Consider the following 27,245-nt stretch of genomic DNA (forward strand, 5'->3'; position numbering starts at 1 on the left):
AATAAATACTTGGAATATGAATTTGCCTGACAAATACAATTTGAGAGTAAAGAATAAAGGTATTCACTAACTTAAGAAGACTATGGATACACTGGATTGGAAAAGTTTCAAGCTTCAATGACCACAGTGCAATTTATAGAGGCACTAGATGACAATAACATTGTGGGTGCTATTTTTGCTTTGAGCCTTGGAAGCAGCAAATGTTTCCTGCTAGGCACAACATGAACAAGAAAAAGGTTGTTGCTACAGTGAGTACCATATAAAGAGAAGAAGTACTGCAGAGATCTTGACCCGTAGCCTGAGAACCCTTATGGAAGGCTTTAGGAATCTATACACGGTGCACCATCTTTTTTGAGAATATAGCTGGGAAATATCTTTTGTCTCTCAGTGTAACCAGCTCCTGGTTTTGCCCTTTGAGAGATGACTAATTATACACACACACACACACACACACACGTTTGTTGATCTGCCTTTGGAAATCATCATATAGGCCATTGATAGTTTTGAGATGGGGAACATTTCAATGCCAAGTACAATTTGAATTGGATGGGAAGTCTTGGTGTTCTCTGCACAGATGGAGGACCTGTGACGTTGGCACTGACTCAGCCTTTGCTGCTTCACTAAAGAAAGAGGCTCCACATGTCAGGCTGTCTACACAGGCCTGTGTTGGTGTCAGCAGCAATTCCAACAATCCCCCAAAAGGTCTTTCTCCTGCTGGGAAAGTCTTCAGCTTCCTTAGAGCCACAAACTCAAATTAGTGCCTTTTCAGGAGCTCTTTGTTCATACATAAGAACATGCCATGAGATTCTTTGCTATTGGAGAAATTTGACTAATTCACAAAAGGGGTTTAAAAGCGATTTATTTTGGTTCTTTCTTCAGAAATTTTTAAGAGAAAAGAAGACATCCTCTTAGGACAATTCAATAGTGAGAAGTTTATTCCAGGACTAGCTTAATGATGGCTGACATCTTAGCCACATACATGAGGTAAATCTTTGGATTGAAATGCTGAAGTTATTATTAGAGGTGCTGCTAAAAACCCATGAATCCCCCCACTCCTGCCCCCTGTCAAGCAGTTACCTTAAACAAGATAAAATAACAGTATGAATTTTTTCAACCTGGGAGTGAGATCAACAAAGTCTTGAGAATTTCCAGAGACAAAGATCTTTAGACACTTGGCAAATGACTTATCTCTCATAAAAGTCATTTTTGGTCCAGATAGTCTTAAAATTGGAACAAACTGCTGTCAGTCATGATGTTATAGGCCTAGCAAAGCTGACTTCATTGACTTGAAGACAAAATAAATTATGTAATATGAATTAAAATAGAAAATTTTGGTATACTGATGGATTATTACCTATATGAGATATTGTGAGCTACAGGAACTTTAACTCTATTTAGTATTACAGATTTTATGAATTGAAAATTTACCCCTTATTGCCATTAAAATGAAATATTGAAAAGGATGTGACGTCAACTATTTCAATTTCTTTTACTGGAATAATCACAATAACTTTCTCACAGTAGTGAGAAAGCCACAATTCTCTGTAAATGTTGCTTTGGTAGTATGACTACATGTAGATAATTTTCCAAAAGCAATGAGATTCCTAGTAAGCACATTTTTAGAGGCATTGCTTTAGGTGGATGCTTGCAAATTGAATCAGATTCTCAGAGGGGTCTGAGACTGCAGATCGAAGGTCTGAAGGTTGCCGATTGACTTACAAAAAGGAAGAAAGGAATAATTAAGTTGAGAAATGAGCCGATCAGGTCGGCTTGTCTATGTTTGGCAGGGTTTCTCTGCGTTCGTTTTTTTATGAGATTTCCGCAACAAAATCAGTTGTTTTCACCTTTTTTTCTTGCAGGCCACGGTTGGCTCTGTGATACTGCAGAAGATAAAGCCATATACAAGACAAGCTTGGTGACTGAGATCATGGCTGAAAGTAAATGTGGCAGAACAGGACTGGGAAGTGGAAGAAGAGGAAACTTACTTGTTTTTATGATGATATTAAATCTAGCCCGGGATCTAAGGGGCTGGGAGCTTGGGAGATAGACTGGAGTTTATAACTGGTAATGTTCTTGTGATAATATTACTTCAGGATCAACATATAAATACCATAAGGTAGGTGCTTCAAAGTAGGTAATCTCAGCCTGACTAGGTACTTGCCATTTTGCTCATTAGTTCAGAGTTGTGATGAGCACTCAAGGTGTTCTCCAGGAGGATGGCTGATAACAGAGGACTGGGTATCAGGTTGCAGAGGCATTGCACGCAAGGATAAACATCATAAGTTATTTTCAAGCCCCTTTATCTTGGTAGAGGTGATGCTATTACAGAATAACATGTGCAAACACTTTCATTCAGAGTGATATATCCCAGTGCGAGCTGTCATATAGTATAGAGCTTTATGCCTTTTTTATTTCTTGCTGTATTGATGACACAAAACATGTTCCTAAAACAATTGAAAGGTGTTCTTGAGTTCATCAAAGCAAAAATTTTCTTTTGCATCTAAGAATTTGCTACTCAACAATCTTCAAGAGTAGATGTATGGCTGGGGGTATAGCTCAGTTGGTAGAGTGCTTGTCTTACAGGCACAAGGTCCTGGGTTCAATCCCCAGCACCACCTAAAAAAAAAGTAGATGTACTCAAATTTTTACATTCTGAAAATTTCCATTTGTTTAAGATGTCTGAAGACAATAGCTAACCAGGGGGAAAGAGAATTTTATGTTCTCAAAAGGAGGATAACAGATGCTCCCTGACTTATGATGGGGTTATTTCTCAAAATACATTGTTAGGTGAAAATATGAGTAGTTGAAAATGCTTTTAATACACACCCAATCTACTGAATATCACAGCTTAGCCTAGCCTACCTTAAATGTTAGGAAATACAAAGCATATTTTATAAAAATGTAGTGAATATCTCATGTAACTTATTGAATTCATTGAATGTTGTGGTGGCAGTGAACAACAGCTGCATGGATAGGCTTTTGCACCTCTGTAAAGTTAAAATGTCACAAGTCAAATCATTTTAAGTTTGGAATTGTCTATATGTAGGAACTTATCTTACAGCGGAGATAAAAATGGTGTCTAGTCAATCTTCAAATGTATACACAGATGCAATCTCTAGTCTGAGATGTTTGGGAACATTCTTAAATTGGTAAGTGTAATGGCCAGGATGGATTGGGTATCCCTGGCACCCCTGTCTTCAAAGATGACATGTCCATGGCAATGTCCAAAACCCCCTTCTGATTTAGGACAGAATGAAGTTTGGGGCAGGATGGAGTGACATGGGTACATTTGAATGAAAATAAAGTCATTTAGCAGAAGACAGTATATAACTGGTGAGGAAATAGTGTGCTGTTCTGGTGTTGGGCCTAGAAGGAGGGTTTTTGTATATGCAGTTTATCTGCAGGATGAGATTTCTAATTATGTTGCTTCATTTTTCCTTAAAATTTTAGGAAGATCTTTGGAAGAGCCTAAAAATTTGGATGCCATTATAGTATTAAAATGAGCTTTAAGAATAGAGTTTCTCAAACTCTTTATGCTGGTCATTCCTTACTATGTAGTTGAAGCTCCTTTAGTTCCAGCAAGAGACTTAACTTCCCTGAAATTCTATTACTAGACTAGTTGGTGTTAGAACATGTAGTGAATCAGATCTGACTAGCAGATGGGCATTTTTCCACTATGCAATTAACTTTCAATTAAAAAAGGAAAAGAATATAAAGAGAAATATGTTTTTCTTGCCATTTATTAATACAAAATAGTAAAACAAAGAATTTGCTTTTGTTCCTTTTAATATTTTAAACATGTATATTGGTAAGTGGAGATTATTTTCTTCATTTGAGGTAAATAAAATATGAGTACTGATGTTTTCTGAAAATTAAAGGAAACTTAAAACATTTTTTATTTACAAAAATTTCAAGCTCTCAATTTGTCTTACATTATACCTGTATTGTATCTATTTTTTCCTAGTTCAATGTAGAAAACACAGTGGATACTCAATATATGTTTGTTTAATGAATGAACAAGTGAAGACCAATATTTACTGGGAACCTACTCTCTGCCAAGTCTACTGAATATTGCCCAATCCTCAAGATTCAGTTCCTTTCTTTCTTCTCTAAAGAAGTCTTTCAAAAGTCTTTCTTTTTTAGGAAAAGAACAATGGGGGGGGATTTTATGAAAATCAAAGGGAAATCAGTAAAATGGAGGAAAGGGACTCAGGAGTAGGAGGGAAGGGAAAGGAGAATTACTGCGGAGTGATATTGGCCAAAATTATATTGTTATATTGTGTGCAAGTATGAATATGTAACAAATCCCTCCATTATGTACAACTATAATGCACCAATAAAAATGTGAAAAGGAAAAAAAAGTCTTCCTTTCTCGTCTACATTTATAACTCATAGTATTTATTTTTCATGCTTACTAATTCTTTTTTTCCTAGAAAGTAGGTTTTATTTTATTTTTTTTCAAAATCTTTTTAATTGCTTTTATTTTTTAAATACATGACAATTCTTATTACACACATAGAACACAATTTTTCATATCTCTGTATATAAAGTATGTTCACACCAATTCATGTCTGCATACATGTACTTTGGATAATGATGTCCATCACATTCCACCATCATTGCTAACCCCCTGCCCCCTCCCTTCCCCTCCCACCCCTCTGCCTATCTAGAGTTCGTCTATTTCTCCCATGCCCCTCTCCCTACCCCACTATGAGTCAGTCAACTTATATTAGAGAAAACATTCGCCATTTGTTTTTTTTGGGATTGACTAACTTCACTTAGCATTATCTTCTCCAACTGCATCCATTTACCTGCAAATGCCATGATTTTATTCTCTTTTATTGCTGAGTAATATTCCATTCAATATGCCACATATTTTTATCCATTCATCTACTGAGGGGCATCTAGATTGGTTCCTCAGTTTAGCTACTGTGAATTGTGCTGCTATAAACATTGATGTGGCTGTGTCTCTGTATTATGCTGTTTTTAAGTCCTTTGGGTATAGACCGAGGAGAGGGATAGCTGGGTCAAATGGTGATTCCATTCCAAGTTTTCCAAGGAATTTCTATACTGCTTTCCATTTTGGCTGCACCAATTTGCAGTCCCACCAGCAATGTATGAGTGTGCCTTTTTCCCCACATCCTCAACAACACTTATTATTGTTTGTCTTCATAATATCTGCCATTCTGACTGGAGTGAGATGGTATCTTCCAGTAGTTTTGATTTGCATTTCTCTGATTGCTAGAGATGATGAACATTTTTTCATATATTTGTTGAATGATTGAATATTCTCTTCTGAGAAGTGTCTATTCATGTCCTTGGCCCATTTATTGATTGGGTTATTTAATTTTTTGGTATTTAGCTTTTTGAGTTCTTTATATACCCTAGAGGTTAGTGCTCTATCTGATGTGTGAGGGGTAAAAATTTGCTCCCAAGATGTAGGCTCTCTATTCACCTCACAGATTGTTTCTTAGTTTGAGTCCATCCCATTTATTGATTCTTGATTTTAATTCTTGCACTATTGAAGTCTTATTAAGGAAGTTGGGGCCTAATCCCACATGATGAGGATTAGGGCCAACTTTTTCTTCTTTTAGACACAGAGTGTCTGGTTTAATTCCTAGGTCCTTAATCCACTTTCAGTTGAGTTTTGTGCATGGTAAGAGATAGGGGTTTAATTTCATTTTGTTGTATATAGATTTCCAGTTTTCCCAGCACCATTTTTTGAAGAGGCTATATTTTCTCCAATGCATGTTTTTTGCACCTTTGTCTAAGATAATTGTGTGTTAGTCTCTGAGTCCTCTATTCTGTACCATTGGTCTGCCAGTCTGTTTTGGTGCCAATACCATGCTGTTTTTGTTACTATTGCTCTGTAGTGTAGTTTAAGGTCTGGTATAGTGATGCCACCTGCTTCACTCTTCCTGCTAAGGATTTCATGCTTACTAATTCTTTACATCTATTTTTTTACATGCCCATAAGCAATTACTACAGTTTGTATGTTACAGATTCCTTTAGGAAAGTCTCAAGTACAGTAGGACTATCTTTAATTTTTTTATAGTAGGTGAATTGAGATCCACAAATTTACGCATAAGAATATAAATGACTGGGAATTTTATATGGAATATATAGTACTTTATGCCTACTAAAGATAATATGTGATACACAGAGAAAGAAAACTGGGGCCACAATATAATAGTGAAAGTGTGAGAAAAATCAGGAAGCATCACAAGGCTGCTGCTGATTATATCTCATCTCCTTTTTAGGAGTTTAGCAGCTCTTATTCTAGTTGGTTCAAAAGATTCATATTCAACTAAATTAAATTATCCTGAAATATAAAGAAACCCCTAGATTGTCTGGGGAAGAGAAAATTTAGGGGAGAAAGTTGGCACATGTAGTTGAGTTTTCAAATATTTAAAAACATTTCATTTGGAAATGAATTTCCCTTTGGTCCATGTGGCTCTAGAGGTAACTATTGGATGGAAGTTCTCAGGGAATGGAAATCCACTTTAAATGAAGGAAACAGTTTAATAATTAGTAGGTTTTGAATATTTTGGGGGAGTGGGATGAGTGATTTTTCCATTTAAAATATATTTCAGCAGAAACTATTGACCACTTATGGGGGAAGAATAAGACAAGAAAAGACTTGTATGTTGTGAAGGACATCATCCTCTAAATTATAAATTCTCCTTATAATTGTAAGAAATTATGGATAATTTTTTGGCATCTAATTGATCTTTGTATGGCTTCTTGATGTCATTTTGAATAATAAAAGAGAAAGAAGATTTGTACTTTGTTGTTGATTAAGTGTTTCAAATAATGTTGCCCAATAAATACACCTGATCTTAGCATTTTCTTTTACTATGTAATTGATAATACTTCTAACATCCACTTTTATAGGCCATAGATCAATAATAAACTATGAAAATACAACATTCATATTTTTATTATAGCATGTTAAATTATACAGATAATGAGTTTATTGTGGTATATTTGTGCATACCTAAAGACATAATCTGATCAATTTCATAATTTGGGAAATTTCAAACTATGAAGTTTCATTTCCCTCCCTCCCCCTAATTCCCTTCCTCCTGTATTTTTTTCTCCCTTCTAATTTCATTGAGTTCTTTCCCCTCATTTTTCTTCTTAGCTTTTACATGTGAGAGAGAACATATGATACTTTTCTGAGTTTATTTTTGCTGAAAAATTATGTTTTCCAGTTCCATCCACATTTTCCAGAAAACAACATAATTTTGTTCTTTATTATGGCTATTTTCTTTATCGTTCATCTGTTGATACATACCTTGGCTGATTCCTTTACTATTGCTAACTGTGCTGCATGGGTATGCATGTATCCCTAAAATATGCTGATTTTATTTCTTTGGATAAATACCGAGGAATGATATACCTCAATCATATGGTAAATCTATTTTTAGTTTCTGAGGAACCTCCATCCTGATTACAATAGTGGCTGTACTAATTTATATCTCCATCAACAGTATTTAAGAATTCCTTTTCCCTATGAATCCTCACCAGCATTTATCATTATTTGTATTCATGATGGTTGCCATTCTAACTGGAGTGACATGGAATCTGAATGTATTGACCTATATTTCCCTGATGGCTAAAGATGTTGAATATTTTTCATATAATTTTTGGTCATTTGTATTTCTTCTTTTGAGAAGTGTGTTCAGGTCCAGTTCATTTGCCTTTTATGTATTACTTGTTTTTCTTAAATGTTGACAACAGTTTTTGAGTTCTTTATATACTCTGGATACAATGTTCATATTTTAAAGGATCATGTCATTATAGCAGCATGTCTGGAAAAATAGTTCCAGGGATGTCTAAAATTTATATTGGGTTGTAAAACTGAAGTATGGGCCAAGGGTTAACAACCTTGACTTTGCCCTTAAAATTAGTCTTAGAAAATCTACTTCATTATAAATATATTACTATTGGGTAGTGTCCTGATTGATATGCCCAGAGCTACCTTTTTCAGCAGTCTTTTAAGTACCAATCCTTCATTTTGGTCCTAAGCATGAGAGGAGCTCCTCCTCCCCAGTTGGGACATCAATTTTTACCTGCCAATATAGCTTGATGAGCTTGCTTACACACTGGTCACTTCCTCCTCTGAGCCAGAATATGTAGTCAGCAATCATGGCACTCCTGAGAACAAGAGCAGAGTTGTAACAAACAAATTCACAGGACAGAAGGAAAGCCATAATAGGTAGTATATACAGATACTGAGGAAGATTTTGTATCGCATAAATTTGACTTGCCTAAAATTAAGTAAAACATAAAGCACATTTTAGAATGTAGAAAGTAGGTTTTTTTTTCTGTAGCTAAACTAAAACTGTGAGAAGAAAGAAGCCATTTTTCTTCTAGATGGTTTTCCTGTTTGTACAGTATAAGAATATTTAAAGACTATAAGGATTTGTTTTGTTTTTGTTGCTTTGTATTAAGCTTCCAAGCATTTATAGAATAATAGCAAATTTATAGACTTTAAAATGTCTTCAAACCACATATAGCTATTAGAAAAATATTTAAGCATACCTCAGACTTTACCCAAGTTAATGATTACTAACCTCTGATTAAGTTAGCTTTTTTGAAATTGAAAATAAAAAATATCTGATTCCAGCACATAATTCCCTTCCCCCAAGCCTTGTGCCTAATTGAATTAGTTTTAGTATCTAGTGTGTACAATCACTGCTTTGGTCTTATTAAGCTGAGGCGATATTAAAAACTATTGTGCAATGGATATTAATTCATTACTTAGCACCCTTTGGAAAAACAGTTTACTTTTATGACTATTTCTTTGCTAGGCCTCTCTATTTCTTTTCTCCAGAGATTCTAAATCCAATTAAATGTGACTAGAAGTAATTCCAAATTGTTACGTTAGCCAATTAAACACATAATAATCCTGTGTACCTAATCACTAGTACCAAAAGTTTATTTATTTAAGTAGAGCTATCACTGTATACCCTTGCATGTTTTTCTTATCTTTGCCCGCAGATACGTGTTGTTTCTTGACATCATTGTAAATTGAATTAGAAATGTTCCTTCTCTAAATGTAGGTTGTCTGAGACATAGCAACTATAAACTTACTATAGTACTCTGTTGAAAGAATTAAAATGTTTAGATTCTTGCTTAGGACAGAGAAAAATTAGGACCTAAAGATTAACAATGGAAACAAATACCAGCATTTGGAAGATTACTCAATTCCATGCTTTTCTTCGTACACATGTGACATTGGAAAAAAGTTGCACACTGATATTTTGAATAAATGACAATAATTTAAGAATAATCTTTTAAGAGTCCTTTCATATTTTCCAAAGTCCTTAACGAAAAAATAAAGTGCTAGGAGGTTTAGATGCAGTGTGGAGATGTATGGAGTAGAAATAAGTTACAAAAATTACAGGCTTTAGAGGGCAAAATTGTATTTCAAATATTTCCATTTTGACAGAAGCATGTGAAAAAGTCCTTTCTCATGACAGCCTAAAAAGTCAGTCTATTTGACTTGTAGGTGCCTGTCCCTAATGGAAATTCATTTGCTAAATTATGAATTTAAAAAATTCTTGGACAGAAGCAGGATTAGACAAAAAAAGGTAATTGAATGGAACTGTGTTCCAATAAAACTTTATTTACAAAACCACATAGTGTGCTGGATTTGGGGGTGTTTGCCTAACAAATTATTAGATTGAGCAACAAGTGATGGATTTGCTGTAACTGTTAATCCATAGTCAGAAATCAGCTTCCATACATTGTAGCCAAAGCACCCCTGAGATATTTTGGTTTACCATTTTCCCTTTAGGAATTGCATCACACATTTTATTAAAATTATTTCAAGGAAAAAACTGCAATTTCAAAACATGCAAAAGTATAAAAAAATCCTAGAACATAGTCACAGTGGTATGGGTTAAACAAAAGTTTCATTGATGGAGATTCTGTAATATTAATGATTATCATCCACAGATTGTAACAATCATGAGAAAGACAGAGGTAGATCCCCAGAGTGGATTTCTAAGACTTTCCTGCATTTTTAAATACTTTTGGTGATTTGTTGTTGAATTTACTTTGTAAAATTGGAAGTTTTATCATTTTTGTTAATGTTTTCCATGTTACTTCTTCTGTAATGATGTGTTGTCAAACAGTTTGCTCTATTCCTAGATATGATTTTTGTTATACCTGGGGTGTCTTTTTTCCAAAGGAACACAGCTTCAAATTGATATTAAAATAACTGAAGAAATAAGATGCAATGAATTCATTATCTACCATACCTTGGTGAAGTTAATTATTATGAGTAAAAGAATACAAGCATTAAATAACAAAATGTAGCTTCCCAAAGTTTTGTATTTGCTGAGATATGTTTCATAAATGTGATGAATTACTTTTACTACCTGGCATACAGTTGGGTTTATATAATAAATACATGTTGGACAGTAGTGGCTCCAACTCATTTGCTTCCCAATGGAAATGGCACTGTCCATCATTCCTTTGGTTCCTCACCATAGATTGACTCTATGGCTCAGCCCTAATCAATCAGTAAAAGTTAATGGAGAAATATGAAATGTGCCTGGGAATAACATTATTCCATGCAGTGTTTGTGAGGCAACAGACAAGGGTTTTTCATCATGTTGAATTTTTAAAAGGAAAAGATAATTGATTAATCAACCAGATGAGCATCTATAAGGAGTCAAGTACCAAGCAGAATCCTGGCTCTGGCAAACTCACCCTGTGAGTCCAGTGTAAATAGTTACCCAAACTATCAGACCAGCATCCTTGGCACTTGTCATTATGATTCAATGCTACTTTAACTGACTGGATTTCATTGTCACTATTCTATTCTTCTTACTTTCATTGATCTATTGAGTTGTTGCTGTACTGGAACTGTAAGATCATATTAGCCCAGTCCTTTTAATTGACAGCTGGTGGCTTAATATCCATCCATTCTGAGTACTTAGTAAAAGCTAAGCATGTGAAGTGTGTTGCATTGTGGAACATCAACTCAACCCACCTACTTCCACACTGCATCCCATCCAATGTGCGTATCCATGGAAACTGTTCTAGCAGTTCTCTTGCTCTCTACCTTATTTTCTTTCTTTTAATTTCCCCTTATCTCCTAGCACATACAATGTTGTGTCCCCATCTTAAAACAAAACACCCCCAAACCTCTCTTTCCTCACTTCCCCCAATCCAGTTAATACCTTCTTTTTTTTTGTTATTAAAAACAAAACAGCAAATTTTTTGAGAGCTGGGTGCACTCCTTACCTGTGATTTCTCTCTTCCTCTTGTCACTGAACTTGCTCTAGCAGGACTCTCATTTCTACTGCTTCACTGACACTGCTCTTGTCAATGCTGTTAGTGGTTTCCATGTTGCCAAAAACTGGGGTTCACTTCTGTCCTCATTTTACATGCACTCCTAAGTGGGAGCCAAGCAATAACCCACTTCCTCCCCCGGGAAACCCTTTCTCACTTGGCTCCTCTCTTTCTAGTTTTGCTCTTATTGATTGCTCTCTTCCATCTCTTTTGCAGTATCTTCACACCTCCCTGGAGGTACCCTGGGGTACAAGTCTTGCACCTCTTCACTTTCTTTTTATACTCACTCCCTGAGTGAACTCACTGGTTTCATGATTTTAAATACCAGACCTATCTTGTCAACTCATACATTTACACTCTTGGTCTAAAACTCTTTCTGAGTTTCCAAAATCTTCTAAAAGTTAAGTTTCCAAGCATCTCTCCTATGAATACACCTGACAGGTATCAAACTTAACATGTTCATACCTGGAACTCTGATTTCCCTTACTTTCCCCAACCTCTAGTAGTCTTCTTTTTCTACCCAATTTCCTGTTTGGCTTTTCTTTTCTTTTTTAATTAACATATAATAATTGCATAAATTTAAGGAGTACAATATTATGATTTTTGATGTATATACATGCACACATCATGTAATGATCAAATCAGGGTAATTAGCCTATCCCTCACTCAAAATATTTATCACTTCTTTGTAGTGAATCATTTGAAATCCACTGCTATTTTAAAATGATAGTACATGAGTTTTTCTTCTTTTCATATTTTTATTAGTACATTAAAATCATATATTATGCACATGCACACAATATAACAATAAAATTCGGCCAATATTATTCCCCAGTATTTCCCCTTTCTCTCTTTTCCTCCCTCCACATCTCCCTTTCCTTTACTCATCTCTCTTCAATTTTCATAGAATCCCCCACCTTCTTTTTCCTTTTGCCTCTCTTTCACATATGACAGAAAACATACAATCCTTGACCTTATGAGTCTGATTTATTTTGCTTAACATAATGGTCTCTAGTTCCATCCATTTTCTTGCAAATGATATAATTTCATTTTTCTTCATGGCTGAATAAAATTCCATTGTGTGTACATAAACCACGTTTTAAAAAAAATTTATCCATCCATATTGATGAATACTCAGGCTGGTTCCATAGTTTGGCTACTGTGAATTGGGCTGCTATAAACATGGTTATGCACGTATCACTGTAGTATGATGACTTTAATTCTTCAGGATAAATACCAAGGCTGGGTCATCAGGTGGTTCCATGCCTAGTCTTTGGAGGAACCTCCATACTCATACTTATTTCTATAGTGGTTACAATCCCACCAATGGTGTAAAAACATTCTTTTCCATATACCGTCCAGCATTTTTTATCTGTGTTCTTGATGGCTGCCATTCTTACTGGAGTAAGATGAAATTTCCGGGTCCTTTTGATTTGTACTTCCATAATTGTTAACAATGTCAAACATTTTTTTCATATATTTGTTGGCCATTTATATTTCTTTTTTGAGAAATATGTTTAGTTCATTTTACTATTTATTAATTGGGTTATTTGTTTCTTTGGTATTTTTTTTTTAGTTCTTTGTATATTCTGGAAATTAATCCTCTGTTAGAAGAGTAACTAGCAAAGATTTTTTTTCCCCAATCTATAAGTATTGTCTTTACTTTCTTGTTTCCTTTGCTGTGTGTAAGAATTTTAACTTGTACCACTCTATATATTAATTCTTAATATTATTTCCTGAGCTTTAGGGGTCTTATTCAAAAGTCATTGCCTGAGATTTATGATTCTAGTCACTCTATTGTTCAAAAGAATACCAGCACTTGTTCCTTCTACCTAATTGCAACTCTATCTGTTGTTCAGTTTTTTTTCCAAATCTCTTCTCCCTCTACACTTTCCAGGATCTGGTAATAATTATACTATCTTTACTTCTATGAGATTTACTTTTTACTTGAATGAGAAAATTTGACATTTGTCTTTCTTTGCCTGGATTTTTTCACTAAATATAATATTTTCCAGGTTCATCCATGTTACTGCAAATGAAAGGGTTTCATCTTTTTATGGCTCAATAGTATTCCATTGTGTATATGTACCACATTTTCTTTATCTGTTCATCTATTGATGGAAATATAGGTTGACTCCCTATCTAGGCCATTATGAATGGCAGTTTAACAAACCTGGGAGTGCAGATATCTTGTTGACATGTTGATTTCATTGCTTTTGTATATGTGCGCCAGTAATGCCATTGCTAGACCATATGGTAGTTTAGGTAAAAATGTTGACATCATCATTGACTCCTCTCTTCCCTTCACATTCCCTATCCACTCCAAGATAAAATGCTGGTCAGCTTATCTTTAATCTAGTTCAGAATCCTGCCATTCTCACTGCCTGGTCCATAGCTTCTCACCTGGATTATTGCAACAGCCTCAAAAGCAGACCTCTTGCTTCTACATTAGTTTATTTTCAAGAGTGATACCATTACGATTAGTGTGCCAGCACAGGCCACTCCTGTGCTTAAAATCTTACAGACATCCTATCTGTCTTATAGTAGAAATCAGTCTTTATAATTAATGGTCTTTGAATCCCGTGTCCTCTAGTCACACGCTACTTCTCTGACTTCACTTCCTGCTACCATCTCCTAACTCACTGCTCCACACACACTGTCCATACCCCATTGTTCCCCAAAAGAATATTCACACGATGGCCACTGGGATTTTGTGTTCTGTAGTCTCTCTAGTGGAATGTTCTTTCCCTAAGTATCTCCAAGACAGACTCACTTCCTCATAGAAGAATATCTTTGCTTTATCTTCTCATCTCCCCAGATCCCTACCTTTGGGATACCCCAGGTTTCAATGCTTGTACTTCTTCACATACTTTTTGTCGTTATTTTAAAAATAATGTATATGTTGTTAACTCATACATTTATGCTCAAAGTCTAAATAAACCTCTTTCTGTTTTTCCAAAATCTTCCTTGACCACACAATAACACCACCCATACCCTTGGTGGCATTTTTTTTAGTTGTGGATGGATGCAATACTTTTATTTATTTTTTATGTGGTGCTGAGCATTGAACCCAGTGCCTCACATGTAGTAGGCAAGGGCCTACCTGAGCTATAACCTCAGCCCCCCTTGAGGGTGTTTTAACTTTTCCATACTACTTATCACCATTCATCAAAATGTTTATTTTTTGTTAGTCTCGATGGTGTTTGCTACTATCTTCCTCTCCAGCAAGGGTTCAGCAGACTATAATCTGTAGGACAAATCTGGTCTATCACCTGTGTTTTCTTTTAATTTATTTTTTAAAAAATTTATATATGACAGCAGAATGTATTACAATTTTTATTTCACATATAGAGCACAATTTTTCATATCTCTGGTTGTATACACAGTATATGTACACCAATTCATGCCTTCATATGTGTACTTTGGATAATAATGGTCATCACATTCCACCATCATTAATTATCACCTGTGTTTGTAAGTACAATTTTAATGGAACACAGTAATGCTCATTCATTTATGAATTGTTAACATATCATCTGTGACTGCTTTTGTGCTACAATGGTAGAGTAGAATACTTAACAATGGAGACCCTAAGGCCTTTAAAGCCTGATACATTTACCCTCTGGCTCTTTATAGGAATGTACTGTCTCTAAGGGCAGGGATCTTTGTTTTATTCACCGCCCTGTCTCCAGGGCCTCAGGCTGTCCCAGGCCTGGTAGTCACACAATAAATATTTGCTTTTTTAACAATCATACATTATCTTTTTTATTTATATAGCTTAAAAAATTAAATTCTATGCTACAAAGGACCCAAGGCTAACAGAGTTACACAGCCTACTGGATTCTAACCCAAACAGTCTGGCCCTAGGGCTATAACATTGTCCATATTTAATAGGATAATTTTGTAGTGGAGATGGTGTGATAATGGAGTGACATTCTAATTTGTTCAATATAGAATCCAATGCAAGTTGGCTCACAGGATGGCTTAATAAATGCTAATAGATGCTGATGTGTGTATTACAAAAATTAAAGAGAGAAGTTACCAGGAAATATATTGGCCTAATATGTTGTATCTAGAATTTTTAAAACGATGCCTTCAGTCACATGTCACCTATTATTGCTTCCCTGCAAGGAAATCTACTATTGCTTTGATGCTGTTTGAATTCATTTAGTACAACTGCTGCTGAATTCACATTTGTTTACTTAATATACCTGTTAAATATAAAAAGGTCAAAATCTGGCTTAAAAAATGTATATATACACACACATACATAAAGTAAAGGACTTTTATGTAAGGGACCCAGCTTACTATGGATCAAAGCTTGTTCCTACAGAATGTCCAACCACAATAAAGATTTAGACGTGTTATTGGTATTAGTTTTTATTTTCCAAATAAATATCACAAAAGGATAATGGGTATAAGGATATTCATGCCAGGTGATTTTTCAGATTAGACATTCCTAAACACATTGTGAATCTATGAGTATGAGGATATACAATTGACATTTCTCAAGGCCTATGTTCAGATTCAGAATTTATAACATTTCTACTCAGTGTGGCCACATGGTGGTGTAAAACAATAAGATATGGGTAAACAAAAGAAAATCCCTGCACATATCAGCTGTGTGGTCTCATTGGGTTGACTGGCGGGGACCTTGAAAAGTCATTCTGTTCATCACCTTGCCTTTAGGCAGGATCACACTTAAACCTTTCAAATGAGACTGATGAGAATCTATTCTGTTTTAAAGACCTCCAAAGAAGGACATTGCTCTGCTTTCCTCACTGATTCCAGAGTTTCACAGCCATAAATAGCATCTTCTGCAGTTTTAATCTGCTGGCTTTAGTTCTCTGTCCAGGGCTAATGCAACCCAACCAGACCTTATCCTTGGCATAGTGGTTCTAAATATCCTCACAGTAATTTATTACTCTTCTCTCTCCTAGGTTAATTAATTAACCCCAATAGCTTTAATCTTTTTTGATGGGTTCTTTTTTCTTGCCATTAGTCAGTTGCATGGTTGTCAACTTGTTAAGTTCTACCTTTTCCTCTTCTACCACTGAAAATTAACCTGTGTATTTGTATCCAGTTATTTCGCCTATGTAACTTGTACAGATACTTATTGCAGGTGTGTGTTTTGAGTAGTTCTACATACAAAATTGTTTCATATTATCAACATCCTTAGGAGGTCATTTCTTCTCTCATGTACTTAAAAAATCCTCAGAAATATACATATATGTCATTAATCTTAAATAAATTAATATTGATGCAAAATGTATATTCCTTTTGAAAGTAAATGTGCATCAATATGAAAGAGGTGCTATTTGGATCAGAAAAAGAGCCAAACTAGCAAATTTACTCCAGCAAATACACATACACGCATAGAAGAAGCATTATCTTTTTGTAGGTGCACATATTTTCCACACAGCAGCCAGCTACAGTGATTTTTTTAAAACATGTTTAAGTGTAAATGACCTTAAATGAAATCAAGCTCCTCTGGTGACTTACAAGCTTCTGTAAGCTGCTCCTGTTTTTCTCCTGAGCACATTTTGAATCACCCTCCAGTCAAGCTCTCCTGTCTTCCCACTCCTCAAGCAGAACCTTATCCTTTTTCCTGAATAAGCTTCACATGTTGTAATTATTTTTTAGTTTACTTGTTTATTGTCTTATTTCTCTAGACCTGTGACATCTAATATGGTTACCACTAGACATATGTGGGTATTTATATTTAAGGGTATGAAAATTCATAAAATTTAAATTCAATGTCTCAGGTACCAGTCACACCTCCAATGTGCAATACCCACATAGGACTAGTGGCTACCATACTGAGTGGCACTGAACATCTCCACCATAAGCAGAAGATCTGTTCTGGACTGTAGGCCACAGGAGCCTATCAGTACGGTACCTCATACACTACCTGGTAAATAGTAGGCTCAATGATTTTTATTTATTTTTAAATAAAAATTATGTCTATTTATGTGCTGAATAATGTATGTCTGCTTTTCTCTGGGTTTTGCCCTGATTATTCATTTCCCTTTCTCTGTCATTAGTTATCCGATATTTGTCAGGAGGCTCAGGCCCTGCAGTGCTCTGGGTTTGTGCATTTCAGTACTTGATGGGCATTGGAGAAGTTATAGTGCAGTCTTTGGATCTTTGTACCACACCAATCTTTGTGCCTACTTAGCTAGAAGTTGTCCCCGAGACAAGGTTTCTGCATTTTGCAGCTATAATTTAGTTCACAGGTTCCTGTTGATTGTAGTTCCAGATTCTGATGATCACTGGGGTTCTAGTCATGCTCTGCTCCTGTAAAACTGTTCAGTAATGGATCAGAGACTTTCTTGAGGCTCACTGATTATTCAATAGTCTGGAATTTCACATATTGCTTGTTCCTAGATTTTGAATTGGTAACCACAACAAACAAACAAACAAAAATAGCCCTACTACCACTATTTGTAACCATAACCAATATTTCCTGAGTGTTTCCATCTGGATTATTGATATGACATTTGTATTTTCCAAAACATAGGTAGCAGGATAGGGATTCAAATTTTGGCCTCTTAACCACAGTTCCACATGACTTCCACATTGCTATTCTTTTCCTGAAAAACTTTTTTTTTTATAAGACTCTGATATCTTTTATTGGATTTTCTGATATTAATTTCTTGCCACATGGTTGACTATTGGTGCACTCTCTAAACACTTTATTCCCTGTGGCTGGTTAAACACTGTGGTAACACTATTGTCTGTTCATGCTGAGTTCTTCCCATTTGTGCTCATCCCCTGCCTGTCTGACCAGCAGACACATATTCTTCTTAGTTGGCTTATTAATCTGACACAGTCAATTTTTCCTTTCCTGACCATGTCAAGAGAGGTGTTATTGCTTCAATAAAAAAACATATGTTTGGTGGAGAGGTCTGGAATGAATAGAACTCATTTCAGATTATTTATGAAGGCTTTACCTGAAGTTTTCTTTCTTGTGTGGAGCTCAAATACCAGCAAATGCTTCTTATTTTATTATAATAGGAAGTTTTGGGGTCATAGCAACATGTACAAGCGTAAGAACATGATTCTGATCTTCATAAGCTTCCAAATTGATTAATGATGTGACATCCATATTTCAAAAAGAAATCAAAATACAGGCATTTTATATTCATAAAGAGCTATACAAATATTAAGTACATAACGTTAACTTAGAAATATGAATCATAAGCAGGATTTTAAAGGGGGGGAAATCATCTCTTTTCATTGTAATTGAATGATCTAGTGCTGAGAACTAAATAGTGGCTAGCATTATTTTTGTTGTTGTTATTTAAAAATATATTTTATATTTTTGGTGCTGGAGATTGAACCTGGAGGTGCTCTACCACTGAGCTACATCCCTAATCCTTTTTATTTTGAGTCAGGGTCTTGCTAAGTTGCTGAGGCTGGCCTCAACCTGAGATCCTTCTGCCTCAGCCTTCCCAAGCCACTGGAATTATAGGCATGTGCCACCACGTTTCACATTATTATTAAGGTAATGAAGAAAACAGGAACTTTTTTTTTTTTGGCCAGAGACATATTGCTTTCAAGAGAATTGAAAGTGAAAAAACATTCATGCAGGATCTGAGGGTTTGTGTAGAGGTAGAGAGTGAGAAAAGGCCAGAAAATTATATTGGGGACAGAATGTGATAGACCTTGGATTCCAGGCAGTTGAATTTGGGCTTTGTCCTATAGGTGTGGGGGAACCACTAAAAATTTTTCAGCAGGCAAAGTAACATGGGAACTTTCGGTTTTGAAACCTCAGCTACTACTACTGTGGATTCCATGATGGGAAGGAGTCTTACCCAGCCAGGACCACTCAGGCTTGCATTTAGCAAGGACAGTGACAACCTTTGGTGAGCCTATCATCATGGGTGTCTCTGGTCTGCTTTCAGATATGGTTTATAAGCACTGTCCCTTGATATTTGGACTAGGCTTGCTGTCTAGGATGAAGAAGAGGTTCTGGGGAGCCTGGGTCCTGATAGGAGCATATGGATATAGAAAGGGATATGAGTAGCTGTTTTTAGTGGACTCATATTTGCATATCTCATAAATTCAGTAATTCCACAAAAAATGGAATTCTAAGATGAATAGGCCATTTACTATTATTACATTCTAATGGGGAGGCAAACAGGCACAAAGATAATTCTATCAGCATGAATAAAGTGGAATAATCGATATAATGCATTAATGCAGCTGAGAAGACTGGTGATATCTGAGGAGGGGAACCTGGGTCAACTTTAAGTGATGAGCACAGTTAGCAAGCAAAGGGAGAATAGGCTGAGAAGCACACTCTAGGCTAAGGTTATAGCTTGAACACAGATATTCAGGTTAGATGTAGAAGGAAGGGTCTCAGCAAGACCATCTTGCTGAATTTAGAGAAGGTAAGGATGGCAGATATAAGGCATGAAGGAGCTTGGATTTTATCTGATGGGAAACGCACAACTATTGTAGCGTTTTATGTACAGGGTAGCCTGGGCAGTTCTGTGGTTTAGAGAAGTTTGACAACTCCTTGAGAAGAAAAGTGAGACAACTGGAGATGGGAAGTCACTGTAGGAGGTCTTCTGAAACACAACAGATAAGCCTTAACTAGGGCAGAAATGGTAGGAAAATAGAAAGTGAGTACCATTTCTAAGGACCAAGTCAAATGACAAAAGCAGGTGAGGAGGCAATTCAGACCTTAAATATAGCACAGTTCATCCTGTCTCAGGCCAGGGGTCTTTCCACACAGACTAGGGGTGTCCTATTAATAAATCTTGTGAGAAAAGGCAAACCTGAGACTGACTTCTTTCCTTTTCCAGATGAATAAACTAATACACAATGCTCTAGGGAACCATAAATAATGATAAAACTATAATGAATTTGGTCTGAAGCCAATACTGTGATTCTTCACCAGGCCAACATCAAGTTAAATAATATGTTGTCCTGACTCTGAGGAGTGTTGATGAAAACTGGAAAACCCCAGAGAAGCTTCTTTAGCATGTGTTCTTGAAAGTCTCTTTCTGGAGCATCCCCCCAGTGAATGATACTGCTGAGATCCTGTCTCCTGACCCACTCTCTCCCAGGCCACTCCCCGTGACTCAGAGTCAAACTCCCATTTCTGGAACATTCCTCATCAGCAGGAAGCACCCTCACTTTTTGGTATGAGTGAAAATACAGAATACAAGCTTTCTAATCTTAAGTTTTAATCAGTTTCTTGCAGGATCAAAAAGGAAGGGGAAAGATTAGGATAAAATAAAGAATGCCATCTTAGGTCATCCTGAAAAGGGACAAATGCTAGAGGAGAGACTGACTGTACAAAAATAGGCAATCCTGAATTTAATTTTGCTTCCAGTAGTTCACACCAGCAGTTTCTGGAGCCAATATAAAATGTAAAGCAGTTGGAAATAAGAGTACCCAGAGCAGAAAATAAACCCATTCACAGCAGAGGAAGAGCTTCCAGTGAAAGTAGCCAGAACTAACTGTCCTGTTACTCCCTAGAAATAGGGAATCAAAGCATAGTCTTACTGCTTGCCACTCCACCTCCTGATGTCTGCTTGGACAGGGACACACTTCATTACACACAAGGGACATACAGTCTGATAAAACATCTTAAATTATTAGGCATGTTGTGCATCTCAATCACAGTCATAAACTCAAACTCATCTGCTTATTTCTCAAGAGTGTTGAGACCTACAGTACATGACAACTATGGTTTAGGATATAAGGTGTCCCCACTCTCAAAAAAAAAAAAAAAAAAGAAAAAAAGAAAGTTCCTTGGTTAATGCAGGAATGTGCAGAAGTAAAGTGATTGGATAGTAAGATATGTAATCTAATCATTCCATCCTAGCTTAATAACTGGTGTAAATGAAGGCAGATGGGGCATGGCTAGATGAGGTAGGTCACGGGGGGTATGACCTGGAAGGAAGGTACATCATCCCTGTGGCCCCTTCCTCTGCCCCTCTCTTTCTGCTTCCTGATCCCACTATAACTGAGCAGCTTTCCTCCTCTGGGTCCTTACTCTATCATGTGTGCCTCTTCTAGGGCCCAGAGCAATGGAGTAGGATGTCTGTGGACTAAGACTTTTGAATTCCTGATCCCCAAATAAAATTTTCCTCTCCTAAGTTGTTGTTGTCTCAGTGAAGCCAACACCTTGTTCTGGAGCAAGGGCTGGAATGTGGTGATGAGCACAGGCCATGAGCACATGGAGCCTGCCATGCCAGTGCAGGCCTGAGGCCTGGCAAGCTACGGCTGAGGCAAGTCAGGTTGAACTGACCTTGTGCACTGACCTGTCACACTGAGGCAGGCTGTGCAATGGAGTCCCAATCCTCTGAGCATCTGTGATCAGCAGACCTCCCATGAACAGTGGGAAAACGGAAGGGGGCAGACCTGAATGGGATTGCAGGGATAACCAATAGTGTTGGTACTTTCCAAACCCTGATTAACAAAAATTTGGACCAAAAGCGTTGACCCAAGTGCTATGTAAACTCCTAGACTAGCACAGTCAAGGTTCCCTCTGGCCCTGGCCATAGCTCCTTTCACCCTTACATTCTGTTGCCCGGTGAATTTCATTCTTTGGACTTATAAGACAAGAAACTGGATAGAAGTTGTCAGTGAGCTGCTGGGGTCTCTTGCAAAACTGGTGGGCATGGCCACGTTAAGAGCTGCAACACACCACTCAATGGTAGTGGAGAAGAATTAGGTTTTGCTAACTGTGACCCTCACAGCTGACACTGGCAGGCACCCCTGCTGTGGTTAGCTGCTAACACTTAAAATAGGCTTTCTCAGCTGCAGAGGCCTGCAGCTTGCACAGGTCAATGTTCCCCCCTTCCCAAAACAGAAGCAGAAAATCAAGTTTTGTCTGAAACTCTGGTTTCAACAGCAAAGCAAAAGCTGACAAAGACAAGGGAGGGAGTGAGGAAAAGTGATTAGTTGGCATAAACAGACCCCAGTGGAGTGAACTGTGTCTTTGAAATTTGGAACCTATTTGATAAGAAATCCAAAAGTATACAAAATCTACAGTGTGGTGAGGTTGTCAAGGCAACCTAAAGGCAACTGTTTCAACCAAAGCTTATGGAAATAGCATATTGTTACCAGTTATACAATGTTTTATCAATGAAATATAATCCAATAAAAATGTAAAGTGATTTAATGATTCTGAATGTTGTAACAGTAAAATCAGGTTTCATTTTCAATGTTTCTGAACAATGGTCATTGTTACCTAGAAATCTTAGGTAGTTATTTTTGTGTTAAGTGGCACTGTCCTATGGATTGGGGGATGTTCATCACCTCACTTGCTTGTCAAGTACTTTGATAACTCAAACATCCCAATCACTTCCCATGACATGGGAAGGGGTTGAGAAGCACCTGGAGATATTTATGGAGATTCTGAGGAGGCTCATTAGTACAGAAAGGTAGATGGAACAGATTTTTAATTTTTTGCAAATGAGTTTTACTTCACAATGTTCCTTAGTTGGGGTAATATTATCAAGAGAAATGTTATTCTCAATCATGAAAAGGACAATATTTTTGGTATTCAAATGAAATAAACAAGATAAGCAAGAAGCAAACCACATTATACTGCAAGAGTATGTATTCTAAGAAAAGGTCCCCGAGGTAGAAATTATCTATATACAAGTAGGGAGAGAAAAAGGAGTAAGTGTCATTTGCACAGTCCTATGTGAAGGCTGAACTCAGGTAATGGAGCCATGTGATCTACTCTTTTATGACATGCTTGATAATTTGTAGTTAAGTCACAAATCCAAGTTTTTGTTCCAACATTCCATATCCATATCCAGAATAAAGACAGTTATAATATTTCCCTATTTGCTAAAATATACTAATAATATGTATAAAACAATTTGAAGTCTATGAAATTATATCTATTTTAGAGTGATACCATTATAATTCATGTTAGTATTGTTAACCTGAGGATGAACATAGAGAAAATGAACGTTGAAATTTGAGTAATATGTTTCCAACTCAGGCAATCTTGGCCCCTGTAGTGAAAGGACAGGGACACTATGAAAGAAGGTCACAGTGGGTTAGATGCAGAGCTGGGGAAAGGTAGCCCATACTTGGAGAGCATGTTTATATTAACATGGTCACAATTGTTACACAGGACACTTGTGACCCAAGAAGAGTAGATCTTCAAAACAAGTTTATGCAAAGCCTTCTAAATTTAGTCCAACTAGGAAAGCTACCTCATCAATACCAACACCACACTCCCAACAATAACAACAGACACTCTGGAAAATTCCACAAAGATGCAATAGAAAGCCAGTTCTCCAACAGTTAACAGTTCACTGGTAGAGGGCCGGCTCGTTCTTCCAGGGGACCAGAGGACTTTAAAATAACACATAGGTACTTGCTATTCTTATGAGTGATGAGTATCTAGAATGGATATCAGGCAAAATTCTGATGTGTGCAAACTTGCTTTCAGGCCATTTCTAGACTCCCTTTAAAAAGTCCATGGCCTCTGCTCTGGCCCTGCTTGTCTTTCTTTCTAGTGTGCTCTGTTTATATTCTGTTCACCACATATCTCCATGGTGAAGCCTGCCTAGCCCTTCCTAAGGTCAGGATTACAGGATTCAACCTTTTCCTTTCTCAAAGCCTTCCTTCAAGCATATCCTTTCTGTGTCTAATTTTTGTAAAGATAATGGTACATCTAGAGATAAGCAAGAAATTTGAGAAATATCAGAAAATACTCCACCTTCAAAATGTTCTCCTCAATAACAAAGTGACATAAAATGACACATTATATTTTTCGTTTTGGTTGAAATATTAAATGATACCGCACATTTGTGTTTCCTTGGAGGTGGAAGGCATTATCACCCATTGCTAACTTTGAATGAATTGTTTTTCATCAGATTAACAGAGGTAACAGAGCACAGGGGTTGAAAATTCAGATTTGGCAGCTAGATTGCTTTTGTTTGAATCTCAACTCTGTCATTTGATGGCTTTGGACAAGTTATTTAACTTCTGTGCCTCAGTTTCCTCATATTGCAATGCAGGTAGCTATAATTGCCAATCTCATGCTTGTTAGGAGGATTAAATGCTCTCTTAAATGTAATGCATATCAAGAGGTACCTGATACTTGCAAAGTGCTCCATAAGCCTTAGCTTGGCAATTAGTATTCTTCCCAGGTATTAACACTGATAATTAAGAAGATGAAATACACATTGCTGCATTGGGAAGCTTATACCCAAACATGCTTATTTAGACTGCTTCAAAAGTGTATTGATTTCTCTCTCTCCCACCACCCCCTCTCTCTCCCGGGAATTGAACCTAGGGCCTCATGCATGCTAGGCAAGCATTCTACTACTGGCTACATTCCCAGCCCTGATTTTCTCATTGTTATTAAAGTTTTTTCCTGCCCTTAAAAACCTTATAGAAGCTTGTATCCAGTAGAGGTAAGCTTACAATGAGAATGTAACTCCTTTAGTGAAGTCTTCTTTAGTTCATGTTTGGATTTTCCTGCTTCTACCCTGTCATAACACTGGTCTTGTGTCTTCTCTTAGAGAGTACTTTTAACTCTCCCTTGGAGATTGCCTATTGGCATTTTCAAAAGATATTTATTAGTTGTCAATGGATCTTTATTTTATTTATATGTGGTGCTGAAAATTGAACCCAGCGCCTCACACATGCTAGGCAAGTATTCTACCACTGAGTTACAGCCCCAGGTGCACCTATTGACATTTTAAAGGCATTTATAAAATAATAGAATTTTGTGAAGGCCAGGGATCATGTCTCACTTCTATGAATTCACCAGACTTGCACAATGATGACACTTGATTGCTAAATGAATGAATATTGTCATCTCCATAGGGCAGGAATTTTTGAAGTTTTGCTCACTGCTGTCTCTACACCCAAGTGTCTGGAACAGTGATTGCACACAGTAGGCGAGTAAATATTTGTGAAATAATTTTGCTAAATGAAGGGAGGCACAGATGTGCTGTTAAAATGGGATTCTATATACACCAAATTACATTAAACATTTTGAAAGATATTCCTCCAGAAAAAGTGTGCAGTGGAGAAGCAAACTGTGACACATTGACTAGGATGTTTGCTTGAGTTTTTGGAGGTATTTCTATGAGGGAGGGGAAGGCAGTGATAGTTGTTATCCATGAGCTATACTCTGTTTCTAGCCACAGCTACCACCTCATTCAATCAACCAAAAGTTATTACCACTTACTTTGTGAAGGGCACTGTGGCTGGTGATAGGTGGGCACAAGACAGGAAAGATACACAAGGATACGGATCATAGAGCTATGTCTGAACTGCTGCAGTCATTGGAATTAAGTGTGGTACTCTCACCATTTGTGAATACGGGTGATGGTCTCAGCCAGTCCACTTCCAAGAGAACTCCCCTGTCCAGGCCTTGGCTAGAGAGAAGCAAGTCTAGGTGATCTTGCTGTATTTTTCTATTTGGATCAGGGTAGGCAGGCAGGAGTTGATGAAGTCACCTGGTCCAAAAATCTTGGTCAAAATATGCATGACTAGCAACAGAGATTTTTTTAACTAGGACATTCAATAGAGGAACTGTCAGCAGCAGGAGCATAAGGGAAAAGGAACACAAAGTGATCTCCATTCTCTGTAGGTCTCCCTTCTTCTTCTCCCTCACCACGTTGGCTGCCTGGATGGATAAACACTGCAACATGTTTGCTAGGGTTGTTCTGGTCAGGAGCAAACCTCAGAAGAGAACAGTAAGCACCGTGGTGCTCACACTTTTGGTCCCGAACTTAGGATATTCATATATCTATGCTCCCACAAGTTTCCTAGTCAATTCCATTGGCCCCTTTCACCATCAAAACTGTCATGATTAGATGACATGGCATGATCTCCTACTGTTCCCTCAGGGGAGATGTTTCAGAGAGCACATGCCTGTTGCACAGCCTTCCTTCGTGGGCAAAGTTTCCCGTTTAATACTCTAAAGACAATTACATGTCCTCTCTCCGGTAAGGTTGCAAGCTCTTCAAGGGCAGAGATCTCACTTTGTTTCTTCTATCCCTTCTTCCTAGCAAGAATGGATTATATAGGAGGCTACAAGAGATTCTTGTTAAATTATCTTGAACTTTTCACTTGACTTAAGATTACTGAATAATGCATATATATGGGTGATTTTTTCCCCCTATAAGATAAATGTTTTCTTAGAGAATATATTTGTCCTCAGTCAAGTGAAAATGGAGTGACTTTCCTAGAACTTATCAGATATAGTTCATAGGAACTGTGTATTTTATCCCCAAATTGTGCTTTATAAAAGGTGCATCTTTTAGCTTTTAATTTATAAATTTAAATCAGAAAGCCTGACTAATAAACACAGATGCATTTTTCAATGCTTCACAGATTTTGTAGCATACATAAGTATGCTGATAAAAGGAAGCAAAAATTCTGTACACTGGTCCTTAAATAGAGAGAAAACAAGCAAAGCTGAAAGAAGAGAGAGAGAGTGAGAGAGACAGAGACAGAGACTGGGGGTGTGGATTCCAGATACGGTGAACAGAAGAAATAAAGTTACAGTGATAGGAAGTAAAATGGTAAGCATGTTGAAAGCATACAACTATTTATATGGGTGCTTATTATGTGTCGGTTACAGGTAGTATTTTTATTAGTGAGTTTTTGAGTCAGCATTCATAGAAGAACCCAGAAATTGGGTGCTGGATTCTAGCACCACAGTTATTGGGTTTATAAGGTCAACACCGTATCCCTTCTGGGAGGAGCTTGGTACCCTTGAGTTGGTTCATGGCACTGTTTTTAGGAAATGTTCACATTCTTTCTGGGGTATAGGACAATGGCCATCTCTTCCCTTGAAGGTCTAATCTATGCAGAGACAATGCTATTTGTCCCCCTTTTGTGACAACCACAGTTTTCATATTTGTCTTATTTTTTAAATGTGCTTTTAATTTTGCAAATGTGCCCAGAGGCATTAAGTAATGGGAGCATAT

General features: G+C 36.9%; 1 protein-coding gene across 1 annotated transcript in view; it reads right to left on the minus strand.

Moving 5' to 3' along the window:
- Spata16 (spermatogenesis associated 16) overlaps nucleotides 1-27,245 on the minus strand; it is a 253,126-nt gene that overhangs the window by 85,843 nt on the left and 140,038 nt on the right. The window contains exon 4 of the mRNA XM_046422884.1: nucleotides 8,076-8,160. Within this exon, the coding sequence (XP_046278840.1) occupies nucleotides 8,076-8,160 (85 nt within the window). The remainder of the gene's footprint in view (nucleotides 1-8,075; nucleotides 8,161-27,245) is intronic.

Source organism: Marmota monax, unplaced genomic scaffold (genome assembly GCF_021218885.2).
Source record: "Marmota monax isolate L192 unplaced genomic scaffold, Marmota_monax_Labrador192_F-V1.1 WCK01_AAM20220418_F8-fsc00110, whole genome shotgun sequence".
Lineage (NCBI taxonomy): Eukaryota > Metazoa > Chordata > Mammalia > Rodentia > Sciuridae > Marmota > Marmota monax.